Raw genomic sequence first — 27,185 nt, 5'->3', positions numbered from 1 at the left:
CACAAACAAAAACATTTAAAGCACTATACAAATACAATTTATTATTATTATTATTATTATTATTATTATTATATTACTCGAATATGACATATTTTAAGTCTTTTTAAGTCTTTTTGTGTCTCTTTGAAGTGTTTTTGTGTCTTTTTTGAAAATGTGTTTGTGTCTCTTTGAAGTGATTTTGTGTCTCTTTGAAGTCTTTTTGTCTGTCTTTTAACTCGTCTGAAATATCTATAAAGACTGTTCTTCTTTTCGATTGACTGTTTTACTTATTTAATATATCTCACCATGAATGCTCATAATCCCCAACGGCCCCTGAACGCAGCCACATAAAAAAGAGGGCGCGGCCAGCCGCGCTCTCCGTTTGCGTGATGACGTCACCGGGCTCCTCACTTCCCCGCGTTGGTTCCGGCGCGTTGTTGTTTAGCAGCGTCTCAGGTCCAGAGAGCGGGAGACTTCCGGGTCCAGAGAGCAGGAGACTTCCGGGTCCGACAGGATGATCAAGACCGAGCGCGTGCTGCACCTGAAGAGCTGCCGCGGCCGCAAGGTGCGCGTGGTGCGCGAGCACTACCTGCGCGAGCGCGTGCCCTGCTACAGCGCGCTGTGTCAGGCGGGATGCGACCACCGGGGTACGCGCACCGCCTTGTGTTACCCTGTACTGCGACCTAGTACACACTGAAGTACTGCACGTTCACTGAGAATACTCGTTCACTGAGAATACTCGTTATAATACTCGTTGACTTGTGTACTAGAACCGAGTCAACCGACACGTACTAGAACACAACTGATGAAGAGACTCGATCAATCGATTAGTCAGACTTTACTTAAGTATTTACATTCTACTTCATTATTTACTTCAATGCATCTCAGAGGTACATATTGTACTTTTACTACTTCTCAGAGGTAAATATTGTACTTTTTATTACTTCTCAGAGGTAAATACTGTACTTGTTACTACTTCTCAGAGGTACATTGTACTTATTACTACATCGCGTAGGTAAATATTGTAGTTTTAGTACTTATCAGATGTAAATATTGTAGTTTTAGTACTTATCAGATGTAAATATTGTAGTTTTAGTACTTATCAGATGTAGATATTGTACTTTTTACTACTTTTCAAAGGTAAATATTGTACTTTTTACTACTTCTCAGAGGTACATATTGTACTTTTTACTCAATTTCAGAGGTAATTATTGTACTTTTTACTTCACCATCTCAGAGGTACATATTGTGCTATTTACTGCTTTTCAAATGTAAATGTTGTACTTTTTACTACTTATCAGAGGTACATATTGTACTTTTTAATACTTCTCAGAGGTACATGTTGTACTTTGTAATACTTCTAGAGGCAAATGTTGTACTTTTACCTACATTTGAGCTGCTCCTCAGGACAGCGATCAGAGACGTTGTATAATCGATACGCGTAGAACTCTTCATTTAAACATTGTCAACATGAGTTTATTTCCCGCCCAACGTGAACCTGACGTGGAGGTGCTCTGCTTCCGTCCCGCCCAGAGGGCAAGGTGTTGCCGGCGGACCTGACCCACTACGTGGTGCCGGACGTGGGGGTGGTGGTGGACTACCTGGAGGTCCTGGAGGTCCGGGAGCTGCAGGGCGTGGTCTTCACGCAGACCGCCTGCCAGGCCCTGCAGCACAGCAAGGGCCGCAGGTGAGCTCACCTGGCGCCTTTAAGAGCTTCTTTTTATTTAAACGGGTTCTATTTATTCCATCCAGCAAGTAGAAACATAAATTGGAGCTCCGGGATCGGCTCCCAGACCTTTGTAGCTGTATTGTATCTAATTGTATTCATTTTGTATCTCTTTTTGAAGTCTTTTTGTGTCTCTTTGAAGTCATTTAGTGTATTTTTTAAGTCTTTTTCTGTCTCTCTGAAGTCATGTTGTGTCTTTCTGAAGTCTTTTTTAAGTCTTTTTGTGTCTCTGAAGTCGTTTTGTGTATTTTTTAAGTCTTTTTCTGTCTCTTTGAAGTCATTTTGTCTCTTTGAAGTCTTTTTAAAGTATTTTTGTGTCTCTTTGAAGTCTTTTTGTGTCTCTTTGAAGTCGATTTGTGTCTCTTTCAAGTCATTGTGTGTCTCTTTGACAAAGAGATCAGTGACCTCCTCACCTAACTCTAAACTATTCCTTGAACGTAGCGTGAGGATCACAGAACTGGATATTTATTATACATCAGATAAGCACATGATGCACAGTGTAGTCATTTTGTATCTCTTTGAAGTCGTTTTGTGTCATTTTGCGTCTTTTTGACCCCAAGACAACACAAGGGTTAATTCGTTTTTAAGTTGTTTTGTGTCTTTTTGAAGTCTGTGTGTCTTTGACGGGGATCGGCTTCCAGACTTTTAGTTCCTCAGGCTGCGGTTTTCGGATCCAGCCTCTAATTACCGCGTGTGAGTGAAGGGCGTTCAGAGGTCAACCTCATTATCGCAGAGCTCCGCTGACAGAAGCTAAACGAGACGAGGCCTCCGACTAGAAATACAAAAGAGAGAGACTCTGACGAAGTGGGGACCGCTGTACATAAGGGGTCCCACATGACCCCCCTCCTTTTGTGTTTTCTGCTGACGCCAGCGTTTTTAAAATGTTGCATCATTAATATGATGCGGCTTCACTTTTGATAAGGTGGACAAAGCTGGTGGAGCAGATTCTGATGCCATACTGTGTCAGTAATTGCAGTTTCCCCATTCACTTCAACCCACAGGAGTGAGTGTGTGTGTGTGTGTGTGTGTATGTGTGTGTGTCTTTGAAACTGTCCTTACCTACACTGTAAAGTGCATCATGTGCTTATCTGATGTATACTAAATATCCAGCTCTGTGATCCTCACTCTCTCGCTACGTTCAAGGAATAGTTTAGAGTTAGGTGAGGAGGTCACTGCTCTCTTTGTCAAAGAGATACACAATGACTTCAAAGAGACACAAAATGACTTAAAAACGACACAAAATGACTTCAAAGAGACATAAAAAGACTTAAAAAATACACAAATCAACTTCAAAGAGGCACAAAAAGACTTAAAAATACACAAAACGACTTCAAATGACACAGAAAGACTTCAAAAAGACACAAATATACTTCAAAAGTACTTCAAAAATACACAATTACTTCAAAGAGACACAAAAATACTTCAAAGAGACACAAAATACGTCAAAAAGACAACAATACTTCAAAGAGATACAAAATGAATACAATTAGATGGAACACAGCTATAAAGATACACACAGCTATTACAATTAGAAACAATACAGCTACAAAGATACACATAAAGACTGCAAAGAGACACAAAACTATTACAAAAAGACAACAATCTAGCTCCAAAGAGGCAATAAAGTGAATGTGTGTACTACCCAATATGTTGTAATTCTCTATGATTTAGACCTAAAGAGTGTCTCCTATCCGTGTGTGTGTGTGTGTGTGTGTGTGTGTGTGTGTGTGTGTGTGTGTGTGTGTGTGTGTGTGTGTGTGTGTGTGTGTGTGTGTGTGTCCGTCCTCACAGGCAATACAACCGTCTGAGAAACCTTCTCAAAGACCCTCGACACGACTGCGTGTTGTTCGCCAACGAGTTCCAGGAGTATTCGTACTGCCCGCGGGAGAAGGGGGAGCGGCAGGAGAAGTGGCAGACCAGGTGCTCACAGTCTTTCTCTTCATCTTTAAAACTACAGATTCCTTACTTAAGACTCCAGGAAGTCACGAAAGAAACAAACATATTTTTCCCCCACAGCTGAACTGTGTGACGTCAATGAGGAACCTTCTGCTCCTCCGGCAGCGTTTAGATGAAAGTTTAAAAATGCACTTTTTAGTAATTTATAAACCCTAAAAATTCAGTTCAATTTGTGCGAGAAGCTGGTGGAGCTTAAACCAAGGGCCCGCCTCCTGGCTAAGCTGTCAATCAAACATTGGAAGTTGGATTGTCTCTTTAGGGTCAATTCCACTATTTTCTAAATATATTTTTTCTCTCTATTCAGGTAGAAAACAGGTGTCATAACAAAGAAAGTACAAGAACATGAGACTTATTTATGGACTTCAGTAATTATATTATATATATATAAATTATATTATTGATACCTTCTTTACCCTCTGACCCCAAAAACCCCCGGCGGGATGGAAAAGCATGTTTTCTTTAAACAAGCGCCAAACCTAACCGTCCTAATCTTCAGATTTTCATCTTTCCGAGGGTCCTTGAACGTATCGTGTGTGACAAACGTCAGAGAAAGACACAGAAACTAAGCTTAAAATTGTGTCTTTTAATTCTTTATGTCTCGGTTAATATCTAGCCACAAATAAACCGTTTCAAGTAACCCGATTGTGTAAAAATCATAAAATTCTGAGCTCATCAGAGCAACATTGAAGCCGTGATTGATTCATCTGAGACCAACAGTCACATGGCAATAATTCAGTGAATATTTCATTGAAAAACGCCCCGAAACTGCCTGGAGTTCAGGGGGTTGAATGGAGGAAGCTCCTCTCCTGCAGCGCGTGAGCCACAAGAAGCCATATTCTTTCTTCCGTTCAGTAATAAATGAATATTGATTTAATTTGATGCCTTGCCAAAGATCTGCTTGACGTAAGGCTTGGTCTATAAAACGGTGCATGCGGATTCTTTGATGTATTTTTATGCAAAAAGTTGGACTCGTACCCAAAAAAAAATCCCCTTACGGTCAAATCAAAAAGATATCAAGCTGAGAACTCCTCCAAAAAAAAATCAATACATCTGTGAAGGTATTGCAAGCACACGGGCTTTAGTTTCTGCTAGTTTGCATAATTGTTATCAATGCATTTGCAGATCAAATATCTGCTGCAGAGATTAAACCGCCAGCAGGAAGCTGCCTGTTCAACACAGAAGGAAAAGATAATGAGACAGTAATAGTGCTGCTGACCACCACGATTTTTGTTACGATAAAGATTTAATTACGTGGCTCTTGACGACGTGGCCCACCTGTGTTACGCGCTATGTCGTCCCCGAACTTTTCACTTCCACTTTTTAAGGCGGGAGCTGCAATCTGGAGTCACTTACTGCAGTTAACGGGTACTTTTTTGTGCTAAAAGTAGCTAAATACGGGATGTGAAAGTTTAACAGGCAAGCTGTACTTCATTAAATGTGTGTGTGTAGGTGTGTGTACTCGGCAGCGGTGTGGTACTACAACCACCTGGCCGGTGTGAAGGACGTGGTGATGCTCACGGAGGACCAGGAGGCCGTCGCTCAGTACGGCAGCCTCAACTCCGGAGTCTACGTCATCTCCGTGCGGGTACGTTTACGTTTGACGTGGACGTCACGGTAGCAGGATAAAGACGGTGTTAAATAATAATGTGAAAATAAACAACGATCGTTCACAACAGCCGTCTTAAAAAAAAGAAAGTAGAAAAAGAAAAGACATGCATCTCTACATGCTTACAGAGAAACACGTCGCCATGATGTTTTATTTATTTAACATCATTTTGCTGCTCACACGCAGTATTGATTTAGACTTTCACGTTCACTCTCAAAGCCGTTGTTTTATTATTATTTTTTGCTGAAACAGTACATATTTTTTTACAGTTTGTAATGTTTTTTTAAACGTGTTTAAAATAAATTCTACCTCCAAAGTATTGAGTGGCTTTCCTCGGCAGATGAAGCCCAGTTGTCACTTAATTGTAGATTATTTTACTTCTTGGAGGATTTGATCATCTACACTGCCATTAACAAATAACAAATACTTTTTTCTTTGCAGGATTTTTTGCAAAACTTCTGGCCGGAGCTGCACGCGGCACATGAGCTGTACAGCTCCGTCTCTCTGGCGCTGCAGGAGAAGGAGAGCGAGGCGCCGGAGAGGCAGTACGCCGAGCATCTGCCCGCCGAGCTCCTGGAGGCCGGGATCAAGTCTGGGCGATACATTCAGGTACAAGAGAATGCAGCTTCAACATATGAGGCAGAGACTTCTATACAACCAGAGGAGTCACCCCCTGGTGGTCAGGAGAGAGAATTAAGCTTTAACACATGAAGCATAGACTTCTATACAACCAGAGGAGTCGCCCCTTGGTGGTCAGGAGAGAGAATGCAGCTTCAACACATGAAGAATATACTTCTATACCACCAGAGGAGTCACCCCCTGGTGGTCAGGAGAGAGAATGCAGCTTCAACACATGAAGAATATACTTCTATAAAACCAGAGGAGTCGCCCCCTGCTGGTCAGTAGAAATACTGCAGCTTTAACACATGAAATCATTTTGCAGTAGCAAGGATAGAAACATATTTTCAGGGTCAGGAGGCCGTAAAAGAGAGTCTTCAGCTCTAAAGCGGATCGAGGACAGTCTGGTGAATTAAACAAGATAATTAACGTTTCCTCACATCATAAATAAAGCTCGTCCTTCTCTCTTTGTTTTGTCAGGGCACTCTGAACGTCAGCAAGCACCGGGCGCTCAGCGAGGCCTCCATCACGGCGGAGGGTTTGTCCAGCAAGAACTCAGGTGCAGAACCGCAGCAGACGGATGAACTCATCGGCCTCTCTGTGATCGGCTGTCGATGACCCTTCTTCTTCTTCTTCTTCTTCTTCTTCTTCTTCTTCTTCTTCTTCTTCTTCTTCTTCTTCTTCTTCTTCTCTTTCCACAGATCTGAGTTGGAGCGTGTTGGTGAGCGGCGCCAAGAACCGCAACAGAGCTGTGCACGGCGACCTAGTGGCGGTGGAGCTGTTGCCGAAGAGCGAGTGGAGAGGGAAGGACACGGCTCTGGCCGAGGGCCGGGGGGAGGAGCCTAGCGGAGAGGGCGACAGGAAGCCCATGGCGACAGGTGAGACTGCCTTTAGGGGACAGGTGAGACCGCCTTTTGGGGACAGGTGAGACCGCCTTTAGGCGACAGGTGAGACCGCTTTTAGGCGACAGGTGAGACCACTTTCAGGCGACAGGTGAGACCGCCTTTAGGCGACAGGTGAGACCGCCTTCAGGCGACAGGTGAGACTGCCTTTAGGGGACAGGTGAGACTACCTTTAGGGGACAGGTGAGACTACCTTTAGAGGACAGGTGAGACCGCCTTTAGGGGACAGGTGAGACCACCTTTAGAGGACAGGTGAGACCGCCTTTAGGCGACCGGTGAGACCGCTTTTAGGGGACATGTGAGACCGCTTTTAGGGGACATGTGAGACCGCTTTTAGGGGACAGATGAGACCGCCTTTAGGCGACAGGTGAAACTGCCTTCAGGGGACAGGTGAGATTGCCTTTAGGGGACAGGTGAGACCGCCTTCAGGCGACAGGTGAGACCACCTTTAGGGGACAGGTGAGACCGCCTGTAGGGGACAGGTGAGACCGCCTGTAGGGGACAGGTGAGACCGCCTTAAGGGGACAGGTGAGACCGCCTTTAGGCGGCAGGTGAGACTGCCTTCAAGGGACAGGTGAGACCGCCTTCAGGGGACAGGTGAGACCGCCTTTAGGGGACAGGTGAGACCGCCTTTAGGCGACCGGTGAGACCGCCTTTAGGCGACCAGTGAGACTGCCTTCAGGGGACAGGTGAGACCGCCTTTAGGCGACAGGTGAGACCGCCTTTAGGCGACAGGTGAGACCGCCTTTAGGCGACAGGTGAGACCGCTTTTAGGGGACAAGTGAGACCGCCTTTAGGCGACAGGTGAGACTGCCTTCAAGGGACAGGTGAGACCGCCTTTAGGGGACAGGTGAGATTGCATTTAGGGGACAGGTGAGACCGCCTTCAGGCGACAGGTGAGACCACCTTAAGGAGACAGGTGAGACCACCTTTAGGCGACAGGTGAGACCACCTTTAGGCGACAGGTGAGACTGCCTTTAGGCGACAGGTGAGACTACCTTTAGGCAACAGGTGAGACCGCCTTCAGGCGACAGGTGAGACCGTTTTTAGGGGACAAGTGAGACCGCCTTTAGGCGACAGGTGAGACTACCTTTAGGCGACAGGTGAGACCGCTTTTAGGGGATAGGTGAGACCGCCTTCAGGCGACAGGTGAGACCGCTTTTAGGGGACAAGTGAGACCGCCTTTAGGCGACAGGTGAGACTGCCTTCAAGGGACAGGTGAGACCGCCTTTAGGGGACAGGTGAGATTGCATTTAGGGGACAGGTGAGACCGCCTTCAGGCGACAGGTGAGACCACCTTAAGGAGACAGGTGAGACCACCTTTAGGCGACAGGTGAGACCACCTTTAGGCGACAGGTGAGACTGCCTTCAAGGGACAGGTGAGACCGCCTTTAGGGGACAGGTGAGATTGCATTTAGGGGACAGGTGAGACCGCCTTCAGGCGACAGGTGAGACCACCTTAAGGAGACAGGTGAGACCACCTTTAGGCGACAGGTGAGACCACCTTTAGGCGACAGGTGAGACTGCCTTTAGGCGACAGGTGAGACTACCTTTAGGCAACAGGTGAGACCGCCTTCAGGCGACAGGTGAGACCGTTTTTAGGGGACAAGTGAGACCGCCTTTAGGCGACAGGTGAGACTACCTTTAGGCGACAGGTGAGACCGCTTTTAGGGGATAGGTGAGACCGCCTTCAGGCGACAGGTGAGACCGCTTTTAGGGGACAAGTGAGACCGCCTTTAGGCGACAGGTGAGACTGCCTTCAAGGGACAGGTGAGACCGCCTTTAGGGGACAGGTGAGATTGCATTTAGGGGACAGGTGAGACCGCCTTCAGGCGACAGGTGAGACCACCTTAAGGAGACAGGTGAGACCACCTTTAGGCGACAGGTGAGACCACCTTTAGGCGACAGGTGAGACTGCCTTTAGGCGACAGGTGAGACTACCTTTAGGCAACAGGTGAGACCGCCTTCAGGCGACAGGTGAGACCGCTTTTAGGGGACAAGTGAGACCGCCTTTAGGCGACAGGTGAGACTACCTTTAGGCGACAGGTGAGACCGCTTTTAGGGGATAGGTGAGACCGCCTTCAGGCGACAGGTGAGACCGCTTTTAGGGGACAAGTGAGACCGCCTTCAAGCATAAGGGTGAGACTGTTTTCAAGCGATAGGTGAGACTAAAGAGTACTATAACCGAGAAAATACTCATAGACCAAGATGATTTAGAGGCAAACGTCCAGCTCTGTGCCCCCTCAGGCCGTGTGGTGGGGATCCTGCAGAGGAACTGGAGGGACTACGTGGTCACCTTTCCCCCCAGAGAGGGGCCCCAGCCCCAGACCAGGAAGTCCCAGCGCATCCTGGCGGTTCCCTGGGACCACCGCATCCCCAAGATCCGCGTCAGCACCCAGCAGGCCGACGCGCTGCAGGTCTGGTCCCCCGTCTGAGGAATGACTCGGCTTAGGGAACTCATGTAGACTCATGTAGACTCGTAGACTCATTCAGGACTCTGCTGCCCCCTGCAGGACCACAGGGTGGTGGTGCGCATGGACTCATGGGAGAGCTCGTCTCTGTACCCTAACGGCCACAGCGTGAGGGTCCTGGGTCGGGCCGGAGAGCTGGAGACGGAGGTCCAGACCGTCCTCGTAGAGAACTGCATCCACGTGCCCCCCTTCTCCGAGGCCCAGGTGAGAGGGGCGGAGCCTGATCTCACACACACACACACACACACACACGTACATAAACGTACACACATACACACACAGACATAGACACAGACGCACACACACGTACACACACATAAACACACGTACACACACATACATACATACATACATACATACATACATACATACATACATACATACATACATACATACATACACACACACACATACATACATACACACACGTACACACACACGTACATACACACACACACGTACACACACAAACACGCACACACACATACAGACGCACACACACGTACACACACATACATACACACATGCATGCACACACACACACACACACACGTACACACACACACACACATGTACACACACACACATACACACACATACAGACACACACACACATACACACACATACATACACACATGCATACACACACACATACATACACACACACACACACATACACACACACACACACGCGTACACACACATACATACACACACACACACATACACACACACACACACACACACACGCGTACACACACATACATACACACACACGTACAGACACACACACATACACACAGACGCACACACACATGCATACATACACACACGTACACACACATACATACGTACACACACATACATACATACACACACACACGTACACACACACGTACACACACATACATACACACATGCATACACACACACATGCATACACACACACGTACACACACACACATACACACACACACATGTACACACACACACACGTATACACACACACACGTACACACATATACAGACACACACGCGTACACATACACACACACGCACACACACGTACACACACATGCAGACACACACACACATAGACACAGACACACACGCACAGACACGTACACACACACATACATACGTACACACACATACATACACTCCATGTCCTCCATGTTCCATGTGTCCTCCATGTTCCACGTGTCCTCCATGTTCCACATGTCCTCATGTTCCACATGTCCTCAGCTGAGGGAGATGCCGGTGAACTCCCCTGAGAGGCCGTGGGCGGTGGACCCGGTCCAGGCGGCGCAGCGGCGCGACCTGAGGGCGAGTCACCTGGTGTTCAGCATCGACCCGCCGGGCTGCGAGGACGTGGACGACACGCTGTCGGTGCAGCGCCTCAACGGAGGAGCGACGCTGGAGCTCGGCGTTCACATCGCAGACGTCACGCACTTTGTGAGCGAGGGATCGCTCACCGACCTGGAGGCCCGGACCAGGTGAGGGGCGGTCTATATTATATAAATATATTTATTATCACAGTAAATATATATGTATTATCATAGTGCATATATATATAATATCATAGTAAATATATATATTTATTATCATAGTAAATATATATATATTTATTGTCACAGTAAACTCGTAGACTAGTTTGGCTCATGTAGACTAGTTTGGCTCATGTAGACTCGTAGACTCGTTTGGCTCATGTAGACTGGTCTGGCTCATATGTATTATCATAGTAAATATATATATTTATTATCATAGTAAATATATATACATATCCGCTCATGTAGACTTATAGACTAGTCTGGCTCATGTAGACTAGTAGACTAGTTTGGCTCATGTAGACTGGCTCATGTAGACTGACTCATGTAGACTGGTAGACTAGTTTGGCTCATGTAGACTCGTAGACTAGTTCGACTCATGTAGACTTGTTTGGCTCATGTAGACTCGTAGATTTGTTTGGCTCATGTAGACTAGTTTGGCTCATGTAGACTCGTAGACTAGTTTGGCTCATGTAGACTCGTAGACTCGTTTGGCTCATGTAGACTAGTTTGGCTCATGTAGACTCGTAGACTAGTTTGGCTCATGTAGACTAGTTTGGCTCATGTAGACTCGTAGACTAGTTTGACTCATGTAGACTCGTTTGGCTCATGTAGACTAGTTTGGCTCATGTAGACTCGTAGACTAGTTTGGCTCATGTTGACTCGTAGACTAGTTTGGCTCATGTAGACTAGTTTGGCTCATGTAGACTCGTAGACTAGTTTGACTCATGTAGACTCGTTTGGCTCATGTAGACTCGTTTGGCTCATGTAGACTCGTAGACTAGTTTGGCTCATGTAGACTCGTAGACTAGTTTGGCTCATGTAAACTCGTAGACTAGTTTGGCTCATGTAGACTCGTGGACTTGTTTGGCTCATGTAGAGTAGTTTGGCTCATGTAGAGTAGTTTGGCTCATGTAGACTAGTTTGGCTCATGTAGACTAGTTTGGCTCATGTAGACTTGTAGACTAGTTTTGCTCATGTAGACTAGTTTGGCTCATGTAGACTCGTAGACTCGTTTGGCTCATGTAGACTGGTCTGGCTCATGTAGACTAGTAGACTAGTTTGACTCATGTAGACTGGCTCATGTAGACTGACTCATGTAGACTGGTAGACTAGTTTGGCTCATGTAGACTCGTAGACTAGTTTGACTCATGTAGACTCGTTTGGCTCATGTAGACTCGTAGACTTGTTTGGCTCATGTAGACTCGTAGACTCGTTTGGCTCATGTAGACTAGTTTGGCTCATGTAGACTCGTAGACTAGTTTGACTCATGTAGACTCGTGTGGCTCATGTAGACTAGTTTGGCTCATGTAGACTCGTAGACTAGTTTGACTCATGTAGACTCGTTTGGCTCATGTAGACTCGTGGACTCGTTTGGCTCATTTAGACTAGTTTGGCTCATATAGACTCGTAGACTCGTTTGGCTCATGTAGACTAGTTTGGCTCATGTAGACTCGTAGACTAGTTTGACTCATGTAGACTCGTTTGGCTCATGTAGACTAGTTTGGCTCATGTAGACTCGTAGACTAGTTTGGCTCATGTAGACTAGTTTGGCTCATGTAGACTCGTAGACTAGTTTGACTCATGTAGACTCGTAGACTAGTTTGGCTCATGTACACTCGTAGACTAGTTTGGCTCATGTAGACTAGTTTGGCTCATGTAGAGTAGTTTGGCTCATGTAGACTAGTTTGGCTCATGTAGACTCGTAGACTAGTTTGGCTCATGTAGACTCGTAGACTAGTTTGGCTCATGTAGACTCGTAGACTAGTTTGGCTCATGTAGACTAGTTTGGCTCATGTAGACTCGTAGACTAGTTTGACTCATGTAGACTCGTTTGGCTCATGTAGACTCGTTTGGCTCATGTAGACTCGTAGACTAGTTTGGCTCATGTAGACTCGTAGACTAGTTTGGCTCATGTAAACTCGTAGACTAGTTTGGCTCATGTAGACTCGTAGACTAGTTTGGCTCATGTAGACTAGTTTGGCTCATGTAGAGTAGTTTGGCTCATGTAGACTAGTTTGGCTCATGTAGACTCGTAGACTAGTTTGGCTCATGTAGACTCGTAGACTAGTTTGGCTCATGTAGACTAGTTTGGCTCATGTAGAGTAGTTTGGCTCATGTAGACTAGTTTGGCTCATGTAGACTCGTAGACTAGTTTGGCTCATGTAGACTCGTAGACTAGTTTGGCTCATGTAGACTAGTTTGGCTCATGTAGACTCGTAGAGTAGTTTGGCTCATGTAGACTAGTTTGGCTCATGTAGACTAGTTTGGCTCATGTAGACTCGTAGACTAGTTTGGCTCATGTAGACTAGTTTGGCTCATGTAGACTCGTAGACTAGTTTGGCTCATGTAGACTTGTTTGGCTCATGTAGACTGGTCTGGCTCATGTAGACTAGTAGACTAGTTTGGCTCATGTAGAATGGCTCATGTAGACTGACTCATGTAGACTTGTAGACTAGTTTGGCTCATGTAGACTCGTTTGGCTCATGTAGACTTGTAGACTTGTTTGGCTCATGTAGACTAGTTTGGCTCATATAGACTCGTAGACTAGTTTGGCTCATGTAGACTCGTAGACTAGTTTGACTCATGTAGACTCGTTTGGCTCATGTAGACTCGTTTGGCTCATGTAGACTCGTAGACTAGTTTGGCTCATGTAGACTCGTAGACTAGTTTGGCTCATGTAAACTCGTAGACTAGTTTGGCTCATGTAGACTCGTAGACTAGTTTGGCTCATGTAGACTAGTTTGGCTCATGTAGAGTAGTTTGGCTCATGTAGACTAGTTTGGCTCATGTAGACTCGTAGACTAGTTTGGCTCATGTAGACTCGTTTGGCTCATGTAGACTCGTAGACTTGTTTGGCTCATGTAGACTAGTTTGGCTCATATAGACTCGTAGACTACTTTGGCTCATGTAGACTCGTAGACTAGTTTGACTCATGTAGACTCGTTTGGCTCATGTAGACTCGTTTGGCTCATGTAGACTCGTAGACTAGTTTGGCTCATGTAGACTCGTAGACTAGTTTGGCTCATGTAAACTCGTAGACTAGTTTGGCTCATGTAGACTCGTAGACTAGTTTGGCTCATGTAGACTAGTTTGGCTCATGTAGAGTAGTTTGGCTCATGTAGACTCGTTTGGCTCATGTAGACTCGTAGACTAGTTTGGCTCATGTAGACTCGTAGACTAGTTTGGCTCATGTAGACTAGTTTGGCTCATGTAGACTAGTTTGGCTCATGTAGACTAGTTTGGCTCATGTAGACTCGTAGACTAGTTTGGCTCATGTAGACTCGTAGACTAGTTTGGCTCATGTAGACTAGTTTGGCTCATGTAGACTCGTAGAGTAGTTTGGCTCATGTAGACTAGTTTGGCTCATGTAGACTCGTAGACTAGTTTGGCTCATGTAGACTCGTAGACTAGTTTGGCTCATGTAGACTAGTTTGGCTCATGTAGACTCGTAGACTCGTTTGGCTCATGTAGACTGGTCTGGCTCATGTAGAATGGCTCATGTAGACTGACTCATGTAGACTTGTAGACTAGTTTGACTCATGTAGACTCGTTTAGCTCATGTAGACTCGTAGACTTGTTTGGCTCATGTAGACTAGTTTGGCTCATATAGACTCGTAGACTAGTTTGGCTCATGTAGACTCGTAGACTCGTTTGGCTCATGTAGACTAGTTTGGCTCATGTAGACTCGTAGACTAGTTTGACTCATGTAGACTCATTTGACTCATGTAGACTCGTTTGGCTCATGTAGACTAGTTTGGCTCATATAGACTCGTAGACTCGTTTGGCTCATGTAGACTAGTTTGGCTCATGTAGACTCGTAGACTAGTTTGACTCATGTAGACTCGTTTGGCTCATGTAGACTAGTTTGGCTCATGTAGACTCGTAGACTAGTTTGGCTCATGTAGACTAGTTTGGCTCATGTAGACTCGTAGACTAGTTTGACTCATGTAGACTTGTAGACTAGTTTGGCTCATGTAGACTCGTAGACTAGTTTGGCTCATGTAGAGTAGTTTGGCTCATGTAGACTAGTTTGGCTCATGTAGACTCGTAGACTAGTTTGGCTCATGTAGACTAGTTTGGCTCATGTAGACTAGTTTGGTTCATGTAGACTCGTAGACTAGTTTGGCTCATGTAGACTCGTAGACTAGTTTGACTCATGTAGACTCGTAGACTCGTTTGGCTCATGTAGACTAGTTTGGCTTATGTAGACTCGTAGACTAGTTTGGCTCATGTAGACTCGTAGACTAGTTTGGCTCATGTAGACTCGTAGACTAGTTTGGCTCATGTAGACTAGTTTGGCTCATGTAGACTTGTATACTAGTTTGGCTCATGTAGACTCATAGAGTAGTTTGGCTCATGTAGACTAGTTTGGCTTATGTAGACTCGTAGACTAGTTTGGCTCATGTAGACTTGTTTGGCTCATGTAGACTCGTAGACTAGTTTGGCTCATGTAGACTCATAGAGTAGTTTGGCTCATGTAGACTAGTTTGGCTTATGTAGACTCGTAGACTAGTTTGGCTCATGTAGACTAGTTTGGCTCATGTAGACTCGTAGACTAGTTTGGCTCATGTAGTCTAGTTTGGCTCATTTAGACTCGTAGACTAGTTTGGCTCATGTAGACTAGTTTGGCTCATGTAGACTCGTAGACTAGTTTGGCTCATATAGACTCGTAGACTAGTTTGACTCATATAGACTCGTAGACTAGTTTGGCTCATATAGACTCGTAGACTAGTTTGGCTCATATAGACTCGTAGACTAGTTTGACTCATATAGACTCGTAGACTAGTTTGGCTCATATAGATTCGTAGACTAGTTTGACTCATGCAGACTCGTAGACTAGTTTGGCTCATGTAGACTAGTTTGGCTCATGTAGACTCGTAGACTAGTTTGACTCATGTAGACTCGTTTGGCTCATGTAGACTAGTTTGGCTCATATAGACTCGTAGACTCGTTTGGCTCATGTAGACTAGTTTGGCTCATGTAGACTCGTAGACTAGTTTGACTCATGTAGACTCATTTGGCTCATGTAGACTAGTTTGGCTCATGTAGACTCGTAGACTAGTTTGGCTCATGTAGACTAGTTTGGCTCATGTAGACTCGTAGACTAGTTTGACTCATGTAGACTTGTAGACTAGTTTGGCTCATGTAGACTCGTAGACTAGTTTGGCTCATGTAGAGTAGTTTGGCTCATGTAGACTAGTTTGGCTCATGTAGACTCGTAGACTAGTTTGGCTCATGTAGACTCGTAGACTAGTTTGGCTCATGTAGACTAGTTTGGCTCATGTAGACTCATAGACTAGTTTGGCTCATGTAGACTAGTTTGGCTCATGTAGACTAGTTTGGCTCATGTAGACTCGTAGACTAGTTTGGCTCATGTAGACTCGTAGACTAGTTTGACTCATGTAGACTCGTAGACTCGTTTGGCTCATGTAGACTAGTTTGGCTCATGTAGACTAGTTTGGCTTATGTAGACTCGTAGACTAGTTTGGCTCATGTAGACTCGTAGACTAGTTTGGCTCATGTAGACTAGTTTGGCTCATGTAGACTCGTAGACTAGTTTGGCTCATGTAGACTCATAGAGTAGTTTGGCTCATGTAGACTAGTTTGGCTTATGTAGACTCGTAGACTAGTTTGGCTCATGTAGACTAGTTTGGCTCATGTAGACTCGTAGACTAGTTTGGCTCATGTAGTCTAGTTTGGCTCATTTAGACTCGTAGACTAGTTTGGCTCATGTAGACTAGTTTGGCTCATGTAGACTAGTTTGGCTCATGTAGACTCGTAGACTAGTTTGGCTCATATAGACTCGTAGACTAGTTTGGCTCATATAGACTCGTAGACTAGTTTGACTCATATAGACTCGTAGACTAGTTTGGCTCATATAGATTCGTAGACTAGTTTGACTCATGCAGACTCGTAGACTAGTTTGGCTCATGTAGACTAGTTTGGCTCATGTAGACTCGTAGACTAGTTTGACTCATGTAGACTCGTTTGGCTCATGTAGACTAGTTTGGCTCATATAGACTCGTAGACTCGTTTGGCTCATGTAGACTAGTTTGGCTCATGTAGACTCGTAGACTAGTTTGACTCATGTAGACTCGTTTGGCTCATGTAGACTAGTTTGGCTCATGTAGACTCGTAGACTAGTTTGGCTCATGTAGACTAGTTTGGCGCATGTAGACTCGTAGACTAGTTTGACTCATGTAGACTTGTAGACTAGTTTGGCTCATGTAGACTCGTAGACTAGTTTGGCTCATGTAGAGTAGTTTGGCTCATGTAGACTAGTTTGGCTCATGTAGACTCGTAGACTAGTTTGGCTCATGTAGACTCGTAGACTAGTTTGGCTCATGTAGACTAGTTTGGCTCATGTAGACTCGTAGACTAGTTTGGCTCATGTAGACTAGTTTGGCTCATGTAGACTAGTTTGGCTCATGTAGACTCGTAGACTAGTTTGGCTCATGTAGACTCGTAGACTAGTTTGACTCATGTAGACTCGTAGACTCGTTTGGCTCATGTAGACTAGTTTGGCTCATGTAGACTAGTTTGGCTTATGTAGACTCGTAGACTAGTTTGGCTCATGTAGACTCGTAGACTAGTTTGGCTCATGTAGACTAGTTTGGCTCATGTAGACTCGTAGACTAGTTTGGCTCATGTAGACTCATAGAGTAGTTTGGCTCATGTAGACTAGTTTGGCTTATGTAGACTCGTAGACTAGTTTGGCTCATGTAGACTTGTTTGGCTCATGTAGACTCGTAGACTAGTTTGGCTCATGTAGACTCATAGAGTAGTTTGGCTCATGTAGACTAGTTTGGCTTATGTAGACTCGTAGACTAGTTTGGCTCATGTAGACTAGTTTGGCTCATGTAGACTCGTAGACTAGTTTGGCTCATGTAGTCTAGTTTGGCTCATTTAGACTCGTAGACTAGTTTGGCTCATGTAGACTAGTTTGGCTCATGTAGACTAGTTTGGCTCATGTAGACTAGTTTGGCTCATGTAGACTCGTAGACTAGTTTGGCTCATGTAGACTCGTAGACTAGTTTGACTCATATAGACTCGTAGACTAGTTTGGCTCATATAGACTCGTAGACTAGTTTGACTCATATAGACTCGTAGACTAGTTTGGCTCATATAGATTCGTAGACTAGTTTGACTCATGCAGACTCGTAGACTAGTTTGGCTCATGTAGACTAGTTTGGCTCATGTAGACTCGTAGACTAGTTTGGCTCATGTAGACTAGTTTGGCTCATGTAGACTAGTTTGGCTCATGTAGACTCGTAGAGTAGTTTGGCTCATGTAGACTCGTAGAGTAGTTTGGCTCATGTAGACTCGTAGACTAGTTTGGATCATGTAGACTCGTAGACTAGTTTGGCTCATGTAGACTCGTAGACTAGTTTTGCACATGTAGACTCGTCTCTAGGTCTGATTCACACGAGATTACCGCTCGCTGGATATTAAAGTGCAAACACACTTGATTGCAATGATCTATGTGGCTTCTTCTTCCTCTTCCTCCTCCTCCTCCTCTTCCTCTCTCAAGGGCTACGACGTACTACCTGGCCGACCGGCGCTACGACATGCTGCCCGCCGTCCTCAGCGGTGACCTCTGCTCCCTGCTGGGGGGAGTCGACAGGTCAGTGAACGCCTCGTCAGGTTTCCTCAGTTACCTTTTAGAACCGTCTACATCGCCGGAGCCGAGGCGGAGCAAGTGAAGAAGAAGAAGAAGAAGAAGAAGAAGAAGAAGAAGAAGAAGAAGAAGAGCTTATTTTCTTTCCTGAGCAGCACATTGGGGCTCCGATCTGAATCCCCGTGGTCCAATGACCTCTCTCTCTCTCCAGGTACGCGATGAGCGTGATGTGGGAGCTGGACGCCCAGACCCTGGCCGTGGAGTCGGTGTGGTACGGCCGCACGGTTGTCCGCTCCTCCTACAAGCTGCACTACGAGCTGGCCCAGGCGCTGCTGGACGGGCAGCGGGCCGAGGTGCCGGAGCTGGCCGGGCTCGGCGCCGAGGAGCAGGGCGGCCGGCTGGCCCGGCTGGCCGACGCCCTGGAGACGCTGACCCGCGTCGCCAGGCACCTCCGGGCCCAGAGGGACCGGGGAGGAGCGCTGGAGCTGGAAGGGGTGGAGGTGAGAGGGGGTTCCTTCATCCTTCAAAATAAAATAGTTCACTTGCTTCGTCGAGCTGGTTGAACACTACATACTAATTCATTCACACAAGCATTCAGACCGTGTGGAGATGAAGACGTTCAAGATCTAAAGGCGAATGAAAAACTGCTGCTTATTCATGTAAAAAAACATAAATTATATTAATTACTGAGCTCATATTATTTTCTCCGGAAAAAAACAACTCTAAATTTGAGATATTAAAGATGATTATGTATGAAAATATGTTGCTCTTACATTTCACCAGAAGGATAAGAGCTGGAAAAGATTTAATATTTGCATTCTCTCTCCTGACCACCAGAGGGCGACTCCTTTGGTTGTATAGAAGTCTATGCTTCATGTGTTAAAGCTGCATTCTCTCTAATGGCCACTAGGGGGTGACTCCTCTGGTTGTATACAAGTCTATGCTGCATTCTCTCTCCTGACCACCAGGGGCTGACTCCGCTGGTTGTATAGAAGTCTATGCTTCATGTGTTAAACCTGCATTCTCTCTCCTGACCACTAAGGGGTGACTCCTCTGGTTGTATAGAAGTCTATGCTTCATGTGTTAAAGCTGCATTCTCTCTCCTGACCACCAGGGGTTGACTCCTCTGGTTGTATAGAAGTCTATGCTTCATGTGTTAAAGCTCCTCCCAGTTTGAAGTGGAAGAACCAAACTGGTCTGCACTGGGTTTTTAGATCAGCGCAGAACGTGTGAATCTCAGAAAGTGATTCCAGGGAGAACAACAGCCGTGTAAATACAGAGCAGTCTGATGAATACATGGGTTTGATTCACTTGTTCATCCGTCAAAAGAAGACATGAACTAGAAGCTCTAGTAAAATGTCTTTTTCCTTATTGAGATACGAGTGATGGATTGAGCCGTTTCACAGCAGCAGTCATCTCAAATTACACGGCGGTATTGTTTTACGATTGTTATGGTGTTGGAGATAGCATTATTTATTTATTTACCCACTGGGATGAGAGGTCCTCTGTTTCCTTTCCTGGTGGAAATATGTCTATGTTGGAAAGCAAAAGGTTTAAAGTGTATTTTATATTATGACTTCATGTCCGCCCTTTTGACCAGGATGAATAACTCTGCACAAATACAAAGTTAAATAACAATTATAAAAAAATCTATATTATAAAAAAAACTAATAATATATAATCATGAATAAATATAAAATATAATATATAAATAACTTATATAATGTATACAAATATGTAATATTATATATACAAATAAAATAATAAATATTATTTTTAACAAAAATGAAATATATATTGACGAAAATATGTTTTTGACATAATAAGAAATATATTATAAAATAACAAATAATATAATAATAATAATAATAATAATAATATAGAAATATAGTATAGAAATAACATAATATATAATGTATATAACGTCCCTCCTCATGTTTCATCTCTTCCTCCTCATGTTTCATCTCTTCCCTGTCCCTCCTCATGTTTCATCTCTTCCCCGTCCCTCCTCATTTTTCATCTCTTCCCCGTCCCTCCTCATTTTTCATCTCTTCCCTGTCCCTCCTCATGTTTCATCTCTTCCCCGTCCCTCCTCATGTTTCATCTCTTCCCTGTCCCTCCTCATGTTTCTATCTCTTCCCTGTCCCTCCTCATGTTTCATCTCTTCCCCATCCCTCCTCATGTTTCATGTCTCACCTGTCCCTCCTCATGTTTCATCTCTTCCTTGTCCCTCCTCTTGTTTCATCTCTTCCCTGTCCCTTCTCATGTTTCATCTCTTCCCTGTCCCTCCTCATGTTTCATCTCTTCCTCGTCCCTCCTCATGTTTCATCTCTTCCCTGTCCCTCCTCATGTTTCCATCTCTTCCCTGTCCCTCCTCATGTTTCATCTCTTCCCCGTCCCTCCTTATGTTTCATCTCTTCCCTGTCCCTCCTCATGTTTCTATCTCTTCCCTGTCCCTCCTCATGTTTCATCTCTTCCCCATCCCTCCTCATGTTTCATGTCTCACCTGTCCCTCCTCATGTTTCATCTCTTCCTTGTCCCTCCTCATGTTTCATCTCTTCCCTGTCCCTTCTCATGTTTCATCTCTTCCCTGTCCCTCCTCATGTTTCATCTCTTCCCCGTCCCTCCTCATTTTTCATCTCTTCCCCGTCCCTCCTCATTTTTCATCTCTTCCCTGTCCCTCCTCATGTTTCATCTCTTCCCCGTCCCTCCTCATGTTTCATCTCTTCCCTGTCCCTCCTCATGTTTCTATCTCTTCCCTGTCCCTCCTCATGTTTCATCTCTTCCCCATCCCTCCTCATGTTTCATGTCTCACCTGTCCCTCCTCATGTTTCATCTCTTCCTTGTCCCTCCTCTTGTTTCATCTCTTCCCTGTCCCTTCTCATGTTTCATCTCTTCCCTGTCCCTCCTCATGTTTCATCTCTTCCTCGTCCCTCCTCATGTTTCATCTCTTCCCTGTCCCTCCTCATGTTTCCATCTCTTCCCTGTCCCTCCTCATGTTTCATCTCTTCCCCGTCCCTCCTTATGTTTCATCTCTTCCCTGTCCCTCCTCATGTTTCTATCTCTTCCCTGTCCCTCCTCATGTTTCATCTCTTCCCCATCCCTCCTCATGTTTCATGTCTCACCTGTCCCTCCTCATGTTTCATCTCTTCCTTGTCCCTCCTCATGTTTCATCTCTTCCCTGTCCCTTCTCATGTTTCATCTCTTCCCTGTCCCTCCTCATGTTTCATCTCTTCCCCGTCCCTCCTCATGTTTCATGTCTCACCTGTCCCTCCTCATGTTTCATCTCTTCCTTGTCCCTCCTCATGTTTCATCTCTTCCTTGTCCCTCCTCATGTTTCATCTCTTCCTTGTCCCTCCTCATGTTTCATCTCTTCCCTGTCCCTTCTCATGTTTCATCTCTTCCTTGTCCCTCCTCATGTTTCATCTCTTCCCCATCCCTCCTCATGTTTCATCTCTTCCTTGTCCCTCCTCATGTTTCATCTCTTCCTTGTCCCTCCTCATGTTTCATCTCTTCCCTGTCCCTCCTCATGTTTCATCTCTTCCCCGTCCCTCATGTTTCATCTCTTCCCTGTCACTCCTCATGTTTCATCTCTTACTTGTCCCTCCTCATGTTTCATCTCTTCCCCGTCCATCCTCATGTTTCATCTCTTCCTTGTCCCTCCTCATGTTTCATCTCTTCCTTGTCCCTCCTCATGTTTCATCTCTTCCCCGTCCATCCTCATGTTTCATCTCTTCCTTGTCCCTCCTCATGTTTCATCTCTTCCCTGTCCCTTCTCATGTTTCATCTCTTCCTTGTCCCTCATGTTTCATCTCTTCCCTGTCCCTCATGTTTCATCTCTTCCCCGTCCCTCCTCATGTTTCATGTCTCACCTGTCCCTCCTCATGTTTCATCTCTTCCTTGTCCCTCCTCATGTTTCATCTCTTCCCTGTCCCTCCTCATGTTTCATCTCTTCCCCGTCACTCATGTTTCATCTCTTCCCTGTCACTCCTCATGTTTCATCTCTTCCTTGTCCCTCCTCATGTTTCATCTCTTCCCCGTCCATCCTCATGTTTCATCTCTTCCTTGTCCCTCCTCATGTTTCATCTCTTCCCTGTCCCTTCTCATGTTTCATCTCTTCCTTGTCCCTCATGTTTCATCTCTTCCCTGTCCCTCCTCATGTTTCATCTCTTCCCCGTCCCTCCTCATGTTTCATGTCTCACCTGTCCCTCCTCATGTTTCATCTCTTCCTTGTCCCTCCTCATGTTTCATCTCTTCCCTGTCCCTTCTCATGTTTCATCTCTTCCTTGTCCCTCATGTTTCATCTCTTCCCTGTCCCTCATGTTTCATCTCTTCCCCGTCCCTCCTCATGTTTCATGTCTCACCTGTCCCTCCTCATGTTTCATCTCTTCCTTGTCCCTCCTCATGTTTCATCTCTTCCCTGTCCCTCCTCATGTTTCATCTCTTCCCCGTCACTCATGTTTCATCTCTTCCCTGTCACTCCTCATGTTTCATCTCTTCCTTGTCCCTCCTCATGTTTCATCTCTTCCCCGTCCATCCTCATGTTTCATCTCTTCCTTGTCCCTCCTCATGTTTCATCTCTTCCCTGTCCCTTCTCATGTTTCATCTCTTCCTTGTCCCTCATGTTTCATCTCTTCCCTGTCCCTCCTCATGTTTCATCTCTTCCCCGTCCCTCCTCATGTTTCATGTCTCACCTGTCCCTCCTCATGTTTCATCTCTTCCTTGTCCCTCCTCATGTTTCATCTCTTCCTTGTCCCTCCTCATGTTTCATCTCTTCCCCGTCCCTCATGTTTCATCTCTTCCCTGTCCCTTCTCATGTTTCATCTCTTCCTTGTCCCTCCTCATGTTTCATCTCTTCTCTGTCCCTCCTCATGTTTCATCTCTTCCCCGTCCCTCATGTTTCATCTCTTCCCTGTCCCTCCTCATGTTTCATCTCTTCCCTGTCCCTCCTCGTGTTTTATCTCTTCCCTGTCCCTCCTCAGGTGCGAGCCCAGCTGGACGAGGAGAGGAACATCACAGCCCTGGTCCCCCGTCAGCCGCTGGAGGTCCACGAGACCGTGGCCGAGTGCATGATCTACGCCAACCACTGGGTGGCACGCAAGATCCAGGAGGCCTTCCCCCACCAGGCGCTGCTGAGGCGGCACCCGCCGCCGCGGCAGGAGTTCTTCAGCCAGCTGGTGGACACCGCCGCGGCCAGAGGGTTCACTGTCGATACCAGGTGACGGATTTCATGAAGCGGGCCGTGTTTTCACTCATTTATTAGCAAGCGTGTTGTACGGAAGCCCAGAGAGGACACGTGAGAGAAAAGTATTCCTGTGAGCCGTTTTTTATTCAGTCTAAATAGTTTTCTCTTCCTGTGTTTATGGTGGAGTAAAAATGGACGATAGTTGTAATACTCATTTTGACCACAAGAGGCTGAAGCTTCATGTCTAAAAGCTGCATCCTCTCTAGTGTCCACTAAGGGGAGACTCCTTTATACACATCATACACGTACCTGGAGAAACCATTAATGCTTTGAGTCCTATTTAGACCACGAGGTAGTGGAGCACTTCAGCCTCTTGTGGCCATAATGAGTATTACAACAACAAACACTACCTGACAGGAAATAAATCACCACAGATAAAAATGGGAAAGTCATTTTTTTTTTTCACCTGTGCTTAAATCATAAACACAGGAGAGAAAACCATGTATATCAGACTTGGAAAATAGATCACCACATTTATTTTGTTATTTATATATTTATATATCGGTGCTTCCTTAATGTTGTTCTGGAGTCAAAACACAACCCAAACTCTCCCAGTGTTCTCACGGGTAGTTCTGCTCCTCCAGCACCAACAAGGCTCTGGCGGACTCTCTGGATCTGGCTGTGGACCCGCGGGACCCGCTGGTGAACCGGCTGCTGAGGATCATGGCCACGACCGCCATGTCCCAGGCGGTGTACTTCTCCACTGGCCTCCAGGCTCAGGACCAGTTCTACCATTACGGTATGCCAGACCATAGGTCAAGGTCACGCTGTCCTTCAGGGCGGGGCTGCTGAACTCACCATGACTCCACCCCCTTCTTATATACAGTCTGTGGTTGGGTGACAGTATGATGCGTTCAAGTTCTATTCAGTAAAAATGAGCATTGGGTGCAGGTAAAATGTATTGTTGAATACATAGAGTTGTTTGAAGGAGCTGTTTAATAATGAATATGCTTTTAAAAGAAAGACGCTCAAAATATAAGCAGGCATACATACAAGTCATGGAAATTTGTTAAAAAGTCATGGAAATTTGGTAAAAAATAAAGTCATGGAAATTTGGTAAAAATAAAGTCATGGAGTTTGGTAGAAAGTCATGGAAATTTGGTAAAAAATAAAAGGTCATGGAAATTTGGTAAAAATAAAGTCATGGAAATTTGGTGAAAAGTCATGGAAATTTGGTCAAAATAAAGTCATGGAGTTTGGTAGAAAGTCATGGAAATTTGGTAAAAAATAAAAAGTCATGGACATTTGGTGAAAAGTCATGTAAATTTGGTAAAAATAAAAAGTCATGGAGATTTGGTGAAAAGTCATGGAAAAGTCATTGACATGCATTGGTCAGAATGTGTATGAACCCTGCCTCTAATTGTTTTATTTAAATTGTAATGAAAGCGTATTATTTGAAGGACTGGCTCTGGACCGCTACACTCACTTCACTTCGCCCATCCGCCGCTACGCCGACATCGTGGTGCACCGCCTTCTCGCCGCGGCCATCGCCGTGGACCGGGGGTCGGAACCCGGCGGAGCGGTGGCCAGCAACAAAGACCTGGAGGAGACGGCTCATCACATCAACAACAAGAACCAGGTCGGTGCTGGTTTTTAATTTGTATTCTTATCGTGATCCATTCACTTCTCCTAATGAACTCCTCTGACCTCTGTGTGACCTCTCCAGGCGGCCCAGCAGGCCCAGAAGTTGTCCACAGAGCTGTTTCAGTGCCTCTACTTCAAAGAAAGAGACCCTCAGTCGGACCAGCGCTGCGTGGCCGACGCCGTCATCTACTCCATCCGAGACAACGGCGTGCTGGCATTCGTCCCCGAGTACGACCGCGTCTCACCGCCCGATAAAAACACGATTGGTTGACGCTGTAATGCAGTGGTTCTCAAACTGTGGGGCGCGACCCTCTAGTGGGGCGCGGAGGTATTGCAGGTGGGGAGCGAGGGGGAGATGGGCTCACAGAGATGGGCTTTTTGTTGGGGCGGTGGGGCGTGAACATGTTTCTTCCTCTAAAGTGGGAAGTGACAAAAAAAGTTTGAGAACCACCGCTGGAACAGATGAATTCCTGACCTGCGCTCTCTCGCCCCCTGCAGGTACGGCGTGAAAGGGCCGGTGTACATGAAGAACCGAGAGGGTCAGGTGGTGGCGGTCGGAGAGGACGGCCGCTGCGAGTGGCAGAGCGGCGCCGTGCGACGCCACCCCGACCACATCACCACCTCCTCCAGCTGCGGCAGCGCCACCTTCAGGCTGTTCGACCACATCACCGTGAGTCGCTTTTATTCATTTGTATGTTTATGCATATCATTAAAAATGTTTACGCATATATTAATTTCTTAGTTCACGCATATCATTTTTATTTTCACGCATTTTCTTATTTCACACATTTAATTAAATATTTTACGCATTTATTAATTTATTGTTTCACACAGAAATTGATTTGTATGCATTTATTCATTTATTATTTGACGCATATGATTTATATCATATATATACATTATATCTAATATATCAAAATATTATATTTTCACACATAACATTTTTATTTGTATGCATTTATTATTTCACATTTTTATTTTTACGCATTTATTCAATTATTTCACGCATATGATTTATATATATATTTATGATATATATATATATCATAATTAAATATATAAAAAATATAGTTTCACACAACATTTTCATTTTCATACATTTATTCATTTATTATTATATATTATATTTTCACACAACATTTTTACGCATTTATTCATTTATTGTTTCACCCATATGATTTATATATAGACATATTTTCACACATAACTTTTATTTGTATGCATTTATTATTTCATGCATAGAATATATATTTATTTATATATATTATTAACTTTAGCTCCCCCCTCAAACCACTCATTGTCACAGACGTAGGCGTGCCTGCTGATTAATGTAACGTATCGAGGCCGCATGCTGACGTTGAGTCCTCCTCCACAGGTCCGTATCTCCGTGCGCTCGACGCTCTGCCACGCGGACGCTCTGAGCCTGGAGGTCGTGAGCAACGGGCCGCACCGCCGCACCGCCGCCGCCGCCGAGCCCCAGCCGGCGCGCTCGCAGGGCCGCAGCAGCAGCCAGCTGGTCCGGGAGGTGGTGCGTCTGGCCGAGGAGGCGTCCCAGCAGGCCCAGGAGAAGGCGGCCCGGCGGCCCAAGCTCTCCAGAGAGGAGCGGGAGTTCAGCCAGACCAAGACCCCCAACCTGTACTCCCTCCTGGAGGAGGTCCGGGAGCTGGCTCTGCTGGACCCGGAGGCGGCTTCACGCCTCTGTGCCACCACGGCCTAGTTCTTAAAATGCATCGGAAGCGTTTCTTTCTGCATACTTTTAGTTTTTATCACGTAGACGGACAAATGCTCGATACTGTAAAATGTGAATTTTGTTATTTCGATGATATTAAATAAAGAAGTTTAGGTGAACAGTGATGATCAACGTGTTGACAGAAAAGGTTTTTAAATAAATGGCGACACTTCAATAACTAACAAAAACAGGAAAACATT

The 27,185-nt window shown here is 45.4% G+C and overlaps 1 protein-coding gene across 1 annotated transcript; it reads left to right on the top strand.

The window, feature by feature from the left end:
• Positions 1-493: 493 nt before the first annotated feature.
• On the top strand, positions 494-27,096 carry dis3l (DIS3 like exosome 3'-5' exoribonuclease; the record flags this gene model as incomplete). Its single annotated transcript, XM_079231154.1, has 18 exons — positions 494-626; positions 1,513-1,666; positions 3,497-3,625; positions 5,111-5,246; positions 5,709-5,876; positions 6,366-6,444; positions 6,587-6,763; positions 9,035-9,204; positions 9,301-9,462; positions 10,505-10,755; positions 18,341-18,433; positions 18,639-18,927; positions 23,410-23,645; positions 24,257-24,411; positions 25,073-25,251; positions 25,339-25,484; positions 25,755-25,926; positions 26,632-27,096. 18 exons carry the CDS (start codon positions 494-496, stop codon positions 26,971-26,973), a joined length of 3,171 nt encoding a protein of 1,056 aa, XP_079087280.1. The 3' UTR covers positions 26,974-27,096.
• Positions 27,097-27,185: the final 89 nt, after the last annotated feature.

Source organism: Taurulus bubalis, assembly GCF_910589615.1.
Source record: "Taurulus bubalis genome assembly, chromosome: 15".
NCBI lineage: Eukaryota > Metazoa > Chordata > Actinopteri > Perciformes > Cottidae > Taurulus > Taurulus bubalis.
Note: the sequence above shows the minus strand (reverse complement) of the source record. Positions and strands in the feature narration are given on the sequence as shown.